The sequence below is a fragment of the Hylobates moloch genome, unplaced genomic scaffold (assembly GCF_009828535.3).
Source record: "Hylobates moloch isolate HMO894 unplaced genomic scaffold, HMol_V3 SCAFFOLD_9, whole genome shotgun sequence".
NCBI lineage: Eukaryota > Metazoa > Chordata > Mammalia > Primates > Hylobatidae > Hylobates > Hylobates moloch.
The window spans coordinates 104,438,960-104,449,932 of NW_026652284.1; the positions used below are offsets into that span (position 1 = coordinate 104,438,960).

General features: G+C 42.7%; 1 protein-coding gene and 1 pseudogene across 1 annotated transcript; both read left to right on the forward strand.

The window, feature by feature from the left end:
- The first annotated feature begins 618 nt into the window (after window positions 1–618).
- On the forward strand, window positions 619–1,041 carry LOC116812706 (neuropilin and tolloid-like protein 2). Its single transcript, XM_032758500.1, has one exon. It carries the CDS (start codon window positions 619–621, stop codon window positions 1,039–1,041), a length of 423 nt encoding a protein of 140 aa, XP_032614391.1.
- Window positions 1,042–9,450: 8,409 nt separating this feature from the next.
- LOC116813860 (ADP-ribosylation factor 1-like) lies at window positions 9,451–10,296 on the forward strand (annotated as a pseudogene).
- The last annotated feature ends 677 nt before the right edge of the window (window positions 10,297–10,973 follow it).

Genomic DNA, 10,973 nt, shown 5'->3' on the forward strand with positions numbered 1-10,973 from the left:
TATCCAATGGAGCACTCAAATGAATCCAAGAGAGACTTTGTTGCAGTCTATGACGAAAGCAGTTCTATTGAAAACCTGAAGGCCAAGTTTTGCGGCACTGTGGCCAATGATGGAATGCTTAAAACAGAAACAGGAGTAATACAAATGTGGGCAGATGAAGGTAGTCGGCTTAGCTCAAATTCTCTTTACTTCCTTTGTTGAGCATAACACATACTGTTTATCCACCCACCCATCAGTAGGCATCTTGTCTGTTCCCACCTTCTGGCTATTGTGCGTAATGCTGCTGTGAACTTTGGTGTGCAAGTAACTGAGTTCCTGCTTTCCATTCTTTGGAGTATATAGCTAAAAGTAAGATTGCTGGATCATCAGCTGCCTGCACAGGCGGCACTGTCTTTTGCCATAGCAACATGTGCATCAACAACCCTTTAGTCTGTAATGGTGTCCAAAATTGTGTATACCCTTGGGATGAAAATCATTGTAAAGAAAAGAGAAAAGGCAGGACTATTTGAACAAATCACTGAAACTCATGGGACCATTATTGGCATTACTTCAGAGACTGTCTTGGTCCTTCTCATTATTTCTGTTTTAGTACAAGTGAAACAGCCTCAAGAAAAGGTCATGGCTTGCAAAACTGCTTTTCATAAAACTGGGTTCCAAGAAATGTTTGATCCTCCTTATTATGAACTGTTTTCGCTAAGGGACAAAGACATTTCTGCAGATCTGGCAGACTTGTCAGAAGAATTGAACAACTACCAGAAGACGCGGCGCTCCTCCACCGCCTCCCAGTGCATCCATGACCACCACTGTGGGTCACTGACCTCCAGCGTCAAACAAAGCAGGACCAACCTCAGTTCCATGGAACTTCCTTTCCAAAATGACTTTGCACAACCACAGCCAATGAAAACATTTAATAGCACCTTCAAGGAAAGTAGTTACACTTTCAAACAGGGACACAAGTGCCCTGAACGGTCCCTAGAAGATCGAGTAATGGAGGAGGGTCCCTGCGAAATTTATGTCAGGGAACGAGAAGATTCTGCATAAGCATTCATATCCATTGAATTCTAATCTTCTGCTAAAGGTGACAAGAATTCTTAAGTGTGTATGTAAGCCGCCTCCAGGGCACCATACTGTTTCCAGCAGCCAACCCTTTTCTCCCGCCACAACTACAAAGACCTTGATTTACCATTAACCTATTGTATGGTGATGTTTTTATTCCCTCAGGCAGTCTATATATGTTAAACCAATCAAGGAACTTACTCTATTCAGTGGAAACAATAATCATCATCTATTGCTTGGTGTCATAAAGCACCACCAGTTAAAGAGCATTGGAAGAGGTGGTTGGACGGAGCCAGGCTTGGGCTGCCTATTAGTTTTAGCAAGGGGAATACTGCTCTTGACTGATACAGCTCTGTCAATATTCTGATCCCACAATAAACTTTAAAAAAAGACATAGTAGTAACACCTATTATTTAATAGGCCACATTCCCTGATGAGTATATTAACACATTATATAATTTAATCTTCCTAACCCTGTGAGAAAGGCATTTTCCCCAATTTAGATGAGAGGTTTAGTACCTGGCCAAGGTTACTCTGCTAGGGACTCACTGGGTTAGAATTTGAACCCTGAACAGCTAGGCTTCACAGCTGATGCTCTTTTGCCTGCATCAGCCTCCTGCCCAGGGCTGTCCCTCCCACAGGACTTTGGTGTGAGCACAGAGATTGTGGCTGTGAAACTGCTTTCTGTGTTGTAGAGAGACAGAACAAATTCCAGTCATTGTGTGATCTAACATGCTGGCTCCATATCTACCCTCCCTTTGGGGCCCATCTCTTAACCCACAAGAACCCCAGTGAAAGGAATCAGTCGAGAAACCTATTGCTCTGTCCCTGAACAGCTTCCCCCTCTAAATCTGAGATGGTTGTCTTGGGAACCAAGCACATTCCTTGCTCTCTGCTCTGAGTATGGGCCGGCTGGTAGGGCTGCCAGAGATGGGCTTCTGCTGGTTTCTCAGGTGCTGTTGGCCTTGGTGGTTTAGAATGCTTGAAGATTGGGCAGGAATCAAGAGATGTGGGGTAGTTTAAAAAAAAAAAAAAGATCTCAGAAATTTGGGTAGAGACCAAAACCAGTCAGGAAGACCATCCAACTCGACCTTGACTCTGAAGTTCCCAAGCAGAGAAGGAGACAGGATGGAACGTGGAAGATCAGAAAGAGGCAGAAGAGACAAAGTGAAGGTGGGAGTCAGAATGCAGCAAAACTCCTACTCAGAGAATATCAGTGCCAGGCTCTTAGAGGAGGGTGGGGTCCTTGGGCATAGGCAGAAGGAGCTGCCAAGACACTAAATTCACCCAGATGGGCAGGCTCAATTCGTCATTGCTGTTTGTACCACCCCCTGAGGGAAGGGACCTCAGGACAGTCAGTTTTGATGGGAAGCATGGTTAGGGCTTGAAGAGTTCCTTAAGGGCTGGTGCCAGGTGTCTAGATAAAGTGTGGGAAAAGGGAGGATGGTGGAGCTATAGAGGCAAAAGTGAGCAGAGGGAAGTACTACACTAGCACGCCTGCTCCATGACTGCCAAAGCTGGTTCCAGTGAGAGGCCTCATCTTTGTTTGACCTTGATTCAGCCTTCACTGAGCCAGAGCCACCAACTCAAGTCGTACCCTGCCCTTAGGAAATCCACCAACTTGTTGTAAGAATCACAAGCCATTACTACCCAGATTCACTGATTTTCTAATCAGTCTCCCCAGCAAAGAAAAATTTCTCTCATATGTTTCAATTCACAATATACAAAGCACTCAGTTCATGTCTGATAATACTACAATGAGCTACATTACACTAGAAGTCAACCTAGCATCCACATCAAAAACCCTTAGTTTTCTCATTGCTTTAAAGGGATCTGCACATCAAGGCGCTTGTGTGTTGGAGATGGGACTACAAATACCCATTCCCCCTGCCTCTAGGTTGTAATCAGTGGGCAATGGGCAGGATGAGCCAAACGGGGACCAGAGAACTTATTTTCTCAATAACAGCAAGGACCCTACCACTCTCAAGGTTATGGTTTTCTAGTAAACTGTCTCCCTCCCCTGCCCTGAATGGAAGGTAGATGGACGAGCATAGCAGGACTAACTTATTAACCAATCCACTGCTTTGCCTTTTTGCTTTAAGTGCTGCTAAGGCAGGCAGGGAATGGTGTGCTCACGAGGCTCACTGTGCCTGGGCCCAGACCCAACAGGAAGCAAGAGCCCTGAGATGAATGAGCAGTGACCTTAGCACATTAACCTTGCTCAGCAGAGCAACATGGCCGCCAAGTGCCAGCCTCCCACCAGCTCTCCAGGACCGAATCAGTCTTGCTTTCTGCTGATGCGGTGGGAGGAGGAGATAGAGGAAAACCTGCCATCCCAGTTTGCCTAGAACTGAGGTGTTCCCAAGATGTAAGGTTTTTCATGCGAAAACCAGAAAGTCCCTAGCAAATCAGGATGCACTGGTCACCACCTTCCTTAAGCCTTGGTAATGTGTCCCTCCAAAGAGAGGACAGGGTAGGAAGAGAAGAAAAGAAGGGCTTCTTCCTGAAGTGGCTTTAGTAGCAACCCTAGGCTGATGAGAACTTGGGTAATTAGTGGATTGTGTGTGGGTGTGGGGATGAAATTTTAGATGTAAATACAATACCACCTTAATATTACTGCTGTCTGTGTGGTGGAACTACAGGTGATTTTTACTTTCTTTATGGTTACTGTTTTTTCCAAACTTTCTATGATAAACATCTGTAGCATGGTAATCAGAAAAAAGAACTCAACTGTTTTGAAACAATAGGAATAAAAAAGAGAAGACCAGTCATTTAAATAATAAAACCCATTTTTAAAATGTGATCCTTTGATCACTTTCTCCTGTACCCCAGATGGGGGTGAGAGGCAAAGTTATATTTATTAACCAGTACAGAACAACTAGTAAGAAAAATGAAAAATGGATTCCAAATTTACCCTGTGTAGCCTTTGGATACACAGTGGTAGCATTGCAATTTTCCAGAAGTATCTATTTCACCACTCTCTCCTTCTTTATCATAATCAACAGGGACTATTTAGTCTTGATTCTCCCCAAACCCACACTACATTATCCTCTTCCTCTCCAGGTACTTTCATCGAATTATAATTGTGATTTAATGTTATGCCCTTGATTTAAATAGCATTACTTTTTGAGCAAGCGTGGCTGAAAATACAATTTTCTCTATTGTTTTCAGACCCCTTTCAAGGAATTAATGTTGGAGACTGAGATGACAAATTCTTATTCCCCTTGCCTCCAGGTTGTTACCAGTTGGTAATGGCACAGGGGCTAAGCAGGGACCAGATAATTCATTTTCTTCATAGCAGCAAGGATGTTATCACTCTCATGGTTGTGGTTTTCTAGTAAACTCTCTCCTTCCCCTGCCCTGAATGGAAGGTAGATGAATTTGTTCCATTACCTGCCTAACTGAGGAGAAAATCTAAAGAGACAGACTCTTGGTCCTGATTCAGCACCTTCCTGAATGTATAGTTTTAAATGTTCCCAAGACTCAGCTCCTTTGTCCCAAAGGCGGAACTGGGTGACACATTTTCTCCAAGTTTCGGAGTGGCCCTGGCAGGCTCAGTCAAAAACAGTGAGCATAGAAGCACTCTGTATGCTATAGGATGTTATACAAAGATTTTAAAGTATTTATCAAGGGATTGATCATTTTGCCTTAGGTGCCAGGAAACAGAAACCAAATCAACCAGAAAACACAAACACTTATTCATTCATCCCTCCATCCAAAACGCATTTCCTTCTCAGATGAATAAGACAATCTAACCTGGGACTGAGCCCAAGGCACAGTACACAGTGATGCTGCCGGCTTCCAGACCAACTTCCACCCACTCCTCTTAGTTCCGGGCTCTGGGTCCCTAGGAGACAAGTCTGATCACCACTATGTTTGAAAAGCAAAGCTTTAAACCACTTCTCCACTGCTAACTAATAGAAAGTCACATTTTTTCTTCACTTTTACCCAAAGGGAAAAATAAACACTTTAAAAATGACAAAAGTCCTTCAGGCAGAAAACTGGACTCGGAGCTAGAAAAGCCAGACAGTAAATACCTGAACTAGCTGGCAGGAAAGATCTCTAAAGAGTTCCTTCAGGGCATCTCCCAGAAAGAATGAAAATAAACCTTTTGAAAACCAAGCAAGTAGGTCTCATGCCCTTCATATACATTTATTGCAAACTTTCTTTCAAGCTCTGTCTTGGTGCAAAGAAATCATTAAACACATAGACATACGCTCAGCCAGAGGAGCCTCCACTTCTAGAGTACTGAGGCTGAGGGAAGATAAGGATGACTCACTTCCCCACGGACCAAGTCCGATTCCCAAGTAAGCAACATCTCGTATAATGTGGGTGGCTGCTGGAAAGCCATCTGGATCCCCAAATAATGCCTCTTATCTCAGCCCCTCCTTGTCCCACTCCAACCTACCTTACAAATGTCTGAAACTCAACCCCCTTGCGATTTCACTCGTTTAGGTTAAGATATATCCCTGTTATACCACCCACTCCAGGTGTTAGCAAAAGTGAGCAGAATTTGGCAAGCCAAGTTTCAGGCATTTGCAGGAGCAAAGGAGTTAGTAATGAGTCATTGAGAATGGAAAAGTCCTCCCTTAGATGTCTGTGGAGAGCATGCTGCAGCCTAGGGGTTCTCAAACTTCAGCCTGCCTCAGGATCTCCTAGAAGGCTTGTTAAAACACAGACTTGGCTAGATATGGAGTTTCATGTTCAAAGATACATATCCTTAGCACTTTGAGGCTGGTTCTTCATTGTCTCATGGCATCTGATGTGGCTCCTGAGAAGTTGATGGCACTGATTGTACCCCTTTGGAGGTAATCTGCTTTTCCTCTATGGTAGCTGTTAGGTTTCCCTTTCGGGGCTTATTCTGAAGCAGCGCTACATTGTGCCCAGGTTTCATTTTGTTTTGTTTTTGATTTTTTTTAAAATTCCATTTCACAGATTTTTTTTGTTCTGAGAGCTCAAGTCTTTCTTCAGTTCTGGGAATTTCTCAGGCAGTAAATTTTCCCATGTCATCTTTCCAGCACCTTATTTTATCTTTTTTAACCCCTATTGAAGGTAGGTTGTATCTTCTTGCTCTGTCCCCTCTACTTATCTTTACTTTCATCTTTTCTACCTCTTTATCTTTTAATAATTAACCTTAGAGTTTACAGATTTACTCTTCTATAATCTTCAGAATGCTGCACTTGTTAAAATAACAAATTAACTGCTTGTTCTTGCTTCATAATCACTGTCCTTGTTCAAAAATCAATGAATTTTATTCATTCTTTTATCTCATATAGACTATTAAATATATTCATTTAAGTGTCTGTCCCTAATATACACACTGCTGATGGTTTACTGTTTTCTTTCTCTGTTTCTGGCCTATAGAGATGCCCCTATATTATTTTAGAAGTCTGTAAAATTTTAGTAACATAGTTATTTCTATGTGCTTTTGAAATAATGCCATTTATCCCACGCTCAACCCATCATTTTGGGAGCATCATTATATACTCTTAATCCTTTTCAGTTCCCAGCAGCTGCCTCCAGCATCCTCCAACCAAAGTATCTCCTAAAGCCCAGAGATCACTTTGCAAAATACATATGGCTGTCCCTTAGAGAAACCTCACAGTTCCCATCTCTGTTATCTCTCTGTATTCAGGAAGCATAGTGGGCAAATTGGTGGTCTAGATGCTTTTTTATTCTCTGAGTTCAATCTAATATAAAAAGGAGGAGAGAAAATAAAGCCATTTATTCAGGCTCCTGTCTGAGGTGAATAACAGTATCTATTTCTCACTTCTCACCCACACTGTAACATTTATCCCAGGAAAATCAAATCCATAGCTTACCAACTGATCTATGTTCCATGGGACAGACTCAGTTTCATTCACAGCTGTATCCCTTGTACCTAACATGGCTCTAACCTATAGATCGAATGAACCACCTTAAGGAGGGAGCAAAATATGTTTTATTTAATCTATTTCTTAGTTGAGCAAACTGAGGGTCAGCGTCACAGCCAAATATTACAGGAACTAGGACTAGGACCCAGAATTTCTTGACCCAATTCAACACATCCCAGGAGAACCAATACAACTTCTGTTGATGATTTGTTGACTAACCATTCCTCAAAGGCATGAACTGCATCTTATTCATCTATGTGCCCATATGAACACTCAGAAGCTATTCAATAAGACGCTTGTTAGAGTATTATAATTAAATTACTAAGATTAATTTTCCATTTGTTTCTTGATATTTTTGCATTCATGGAACATCCTGGAACCTAATGATGACATTAAGAACCCTCTCCCCAGAAAAAAGCACATCTGTATATACACATGACACACAAAATTTTGCATCAATTTCAAAGGTCCTCCAAACTTCTAAAGCTGGGTAAGATCTTAAAATTTCCTTTCAAAGTCTTGAAATTTTAGGGCTTATAAGAGGCCTTAAACATTACTGATTTCAATTTCCTTATTTTATACACGTGGAAACTGAGGGCTAGAGATAGGAAGTTACTGGTAGATTGATCCTAGAGTACATGCAAGGAAGGCCTGGGATATCTACTGTTTGGAAACCCTCAGAATTAACTGGGTAAAGAGACCCTCCACCTCCCGTGGACATGGACTTTGCTCAGAACTGCTCTCCCTACCCTCACCTTCCTGAGCTTCTCATTGGCAGAAGTGACCTATCCAAAGTCTGACAGCCAGAAGCCCTGAGACTAGGACCCAGGTCTTCTAGCTCCCAGCCCGTTGCCCTCTCCATGACAAACTTGATCTCCCAAAGTTTTTCTACATCTTCTCCCTCTCAGCCAGCTTCTCCCACCTCATCCTTCCTTCTGGGTTCTGCTTTCATTGGGTGCTTTCTTACATGACATTCCCCCCTTTTTTATTAAAAAGGAATCAAAATCTCAGTTCATCGAGTGAAAAACAGATTAGGATGCTTGAAACCAAATTTACTTGTATATTTCCAATGCAATGCTCCCTAAACCAAACTCTTTACAAATAAATAAATAAATAAATAAATAAATCATGACATGTCACTTATTCCAATCCTGAGGAAACAACAATATAAATAAGACAAAGTGATGGGACTGGATAACAGGTGTCATTTAAAATCATGTCCTGAAAATGTCACTAGAGGGTTGGGTAAATCTCTATTAAGCTAAAATAAGTTAAATGCAAATAAATAATATTTAGGGAGAAATATGGGCACAAAGCAAAATTAAGTTTTGCTCTTGATAGCACGCTGTGATTACATCAAATGAATTGACCCTTCTCGATAATAAAAATTGTTAACTGCATCAGAACTTTAATTACATAATCATTAATAATGCAGCTTAATTCCAAAGAATTAAAAAACAATCAAACAACTACCAAAACAAAATTATTTTTGGAGTTAATCCCTGCAAGATCCCAAAAAACATACTAAAGACCAAATGTTTCTGAGTGGCCAGTGTTGGAACTCAGGTCTCAGGGCAGGGCAATGACTTATCCAAGTTATATAGCAGTTAAGTTATACAGGCTACGTTACCAGATGAGGTCATGACATCTGTGAATTGTTTTTTCTGTAAATAATAACATATGATAATGATGAGTTTTGCTTCCAGCAATACTGACTAGGTTGTTTTAGACCAACCATCCTGCTGAAGACGATTAAAAAAAAAACCTAAACAAAATACGAAGAATGCCCATGAAAGCATTAGAAAGTTACCGAGGCAAAGCGCTTACAGGACAAGATCCAGTAAAGCCAGGAAGTGCAGCTCCTTTACTGCTCAATTTGGCTGCTGATTCCAAAAGCAAAAGCTGAGCTTCCGGGAAGCTGAGTAGGGTTTTGGGGATTCTCACAGGACTAGAGAGAAATAAAATAAGGCTCACAGCTCTCCAAAAAGGAGCAGCTTGGGAAAATATTCAAGACTGTTAGTTGGAAAATATGAAGGGCTAATACTTAGGTGTAACAGCAACTAGGAACTAGAACATCCCTCCCAAGGACTGAGGCTTCTAATAATTTCATCCCTGATTTGATTAAGGTGATCTTCTCTTTGCTTAGTTTTGGAAGGTCCAACAATCAAACAAAAAACAAATGTGACAAAGAGAAAACAAACTGCAAAACATTAAACTCAGCCATGTGAATAATTATATTAAATAAAAATGGACCAAACAACACTGTAATTAAAAGGCAGATATTGTCAAGCTAGATTTAAAAGGCAAGATCCAAGTATATGCTGTCTATAACAGATGCGCTTTAAACACAAGAGCACAGATAATTTGAAAGCAAAAGGATAGAAAAAATTTTATGAAAAAATAAGCAGAAGAGAACTATTGTGTTTCTATTAAGATCAAAGTAGGGAGCGGAACCAATGCCTGGCTGGGGGAGCTGCCACTGAGGTGTCCCTGGCCAGCGTCCTTCCACCCACTTGCAAGCATGGGGAACATCTTCATCAACTTCTTAAAGGGCTTTTTTGGCACAAAAGAAGTGCCCATTGGCCGGGCGTGGTGGCTCACGCCTGTAATCCTAGCACTTTGGGAGGCTGAGGTGGGCGGATCACAAGGTCAGGAGATCGAGACCATCCTGGCTAACATGGTGAAACCCTGTCTCTACTAAAACACAAAAAATTAGCCGGGCGTGGTGGTGGGCGCCTGTGGTCCCAGCTACTTGGGAGGCTGAGGCAGGGGAATGCCGTGAACCCGGGAGGCGGAGTTTGCAGTGAGCGAAGATTGCGGCACTGCACTCCAGCCTGGGCGACAGAGCGAGACTACGTCTCAAAAAAAAAAAAAAAAAAAAAAAAAAAAAAGTGTCCATTATCATGGTGGGCCTGGATGCTCCAAGGAAGACGCCAATCCTGTACAAGCTGAAGTTGGGCGAGATTATGACCACCGTCCCCACCTTAGACTTCAGCGTGGAGAACGTGGAGTACAAGAACATTAGCTTCATCCTGTGAGATGTGGGTGGCCAGGACAAGGCCACTACTTCCAGCACACAAAAGGCCTGATCCTCGTGGGAGACTGCAATGACAGAGAGCTCATGGACGAGGCCCAGGAGGGGCTCATGAGGATGCTAGCTGGGGTCAGTCTCGGGATGCAGTCCTCCAGGTGTTCACCAACAAGCAGGGCCTCCCCAACACCAAGAACGCAGCTGGGATCACAGACACGTTGGGGCTCACTCCCTACACCACAGGAACTGGTACATTCAGGCCACCCACACCATCAGCGGCGACAGACTCTGTGAAGGACTGGACTGCTGTCCCAGCAGCTCCCAAACCAGAAGTGAACACGAACCCCGATCCTCTCACTCCTTCTCTTGCCTTCCACTTTACTCTCATGTAGCAAATGTGTAGTTCATGGTGTGAGTGCCAGAAGCTGCCTCCGTGGTTGAGTCACCATGTGCATCTCACTGTGCTGTAAATGTGGAAGACACAGACTTCGACCAGTCTTTTTATTTAATGTAAATAGTTTTTATTTCCAATATGGCAGTTTCTGGTACTCCTATGCAATATTACTCAGCTTTTATTGTAAAAAGTGAAATCAACTCACTGTTCAGAGCTGGGGAGGGATGTAGGCCCATGGGCATCTGGCCTCCAGGAGTCACTGTGTGGGGAGAGCAGGGTGTACCCCTGGCTTTTCAGATGTGTTCAGATCCATTGTAGTGGTTGGTTGTCTTTGTTTTGTTTTTTCTTTTTTTTCTTTTTCTTTTTTTTTTTTTTTTTTGAGATGGAGTCTTACTCTGTCGCCAGGCTGGAGTATAGTGGTACGATCTCAGCTCACTGCAACCTCTGCCTCTTGGGTTCAAGTGATTCTCCTGCCTCAGCCTTCTGAGCAGCTGGGACTACAGGCACGAGCCACCACGCCTGGCTAATTTTTGTATTTTTAGTAGAGGCAGGGTTTTGCCATGTTGGCCAGGGTGGTCTCAATCTCTTGACCTCGTGATCCACCCACCTCGGCCTCCCA

Coding starts and splice junctions, on each gene's coding strand:
- LOC116812706 (XM_032758500.1), top strand. CDS start 619: ATGGCTTGCAAAACTGCTTTTCATAAAACTGGGTTCCAAGAAATGTTT.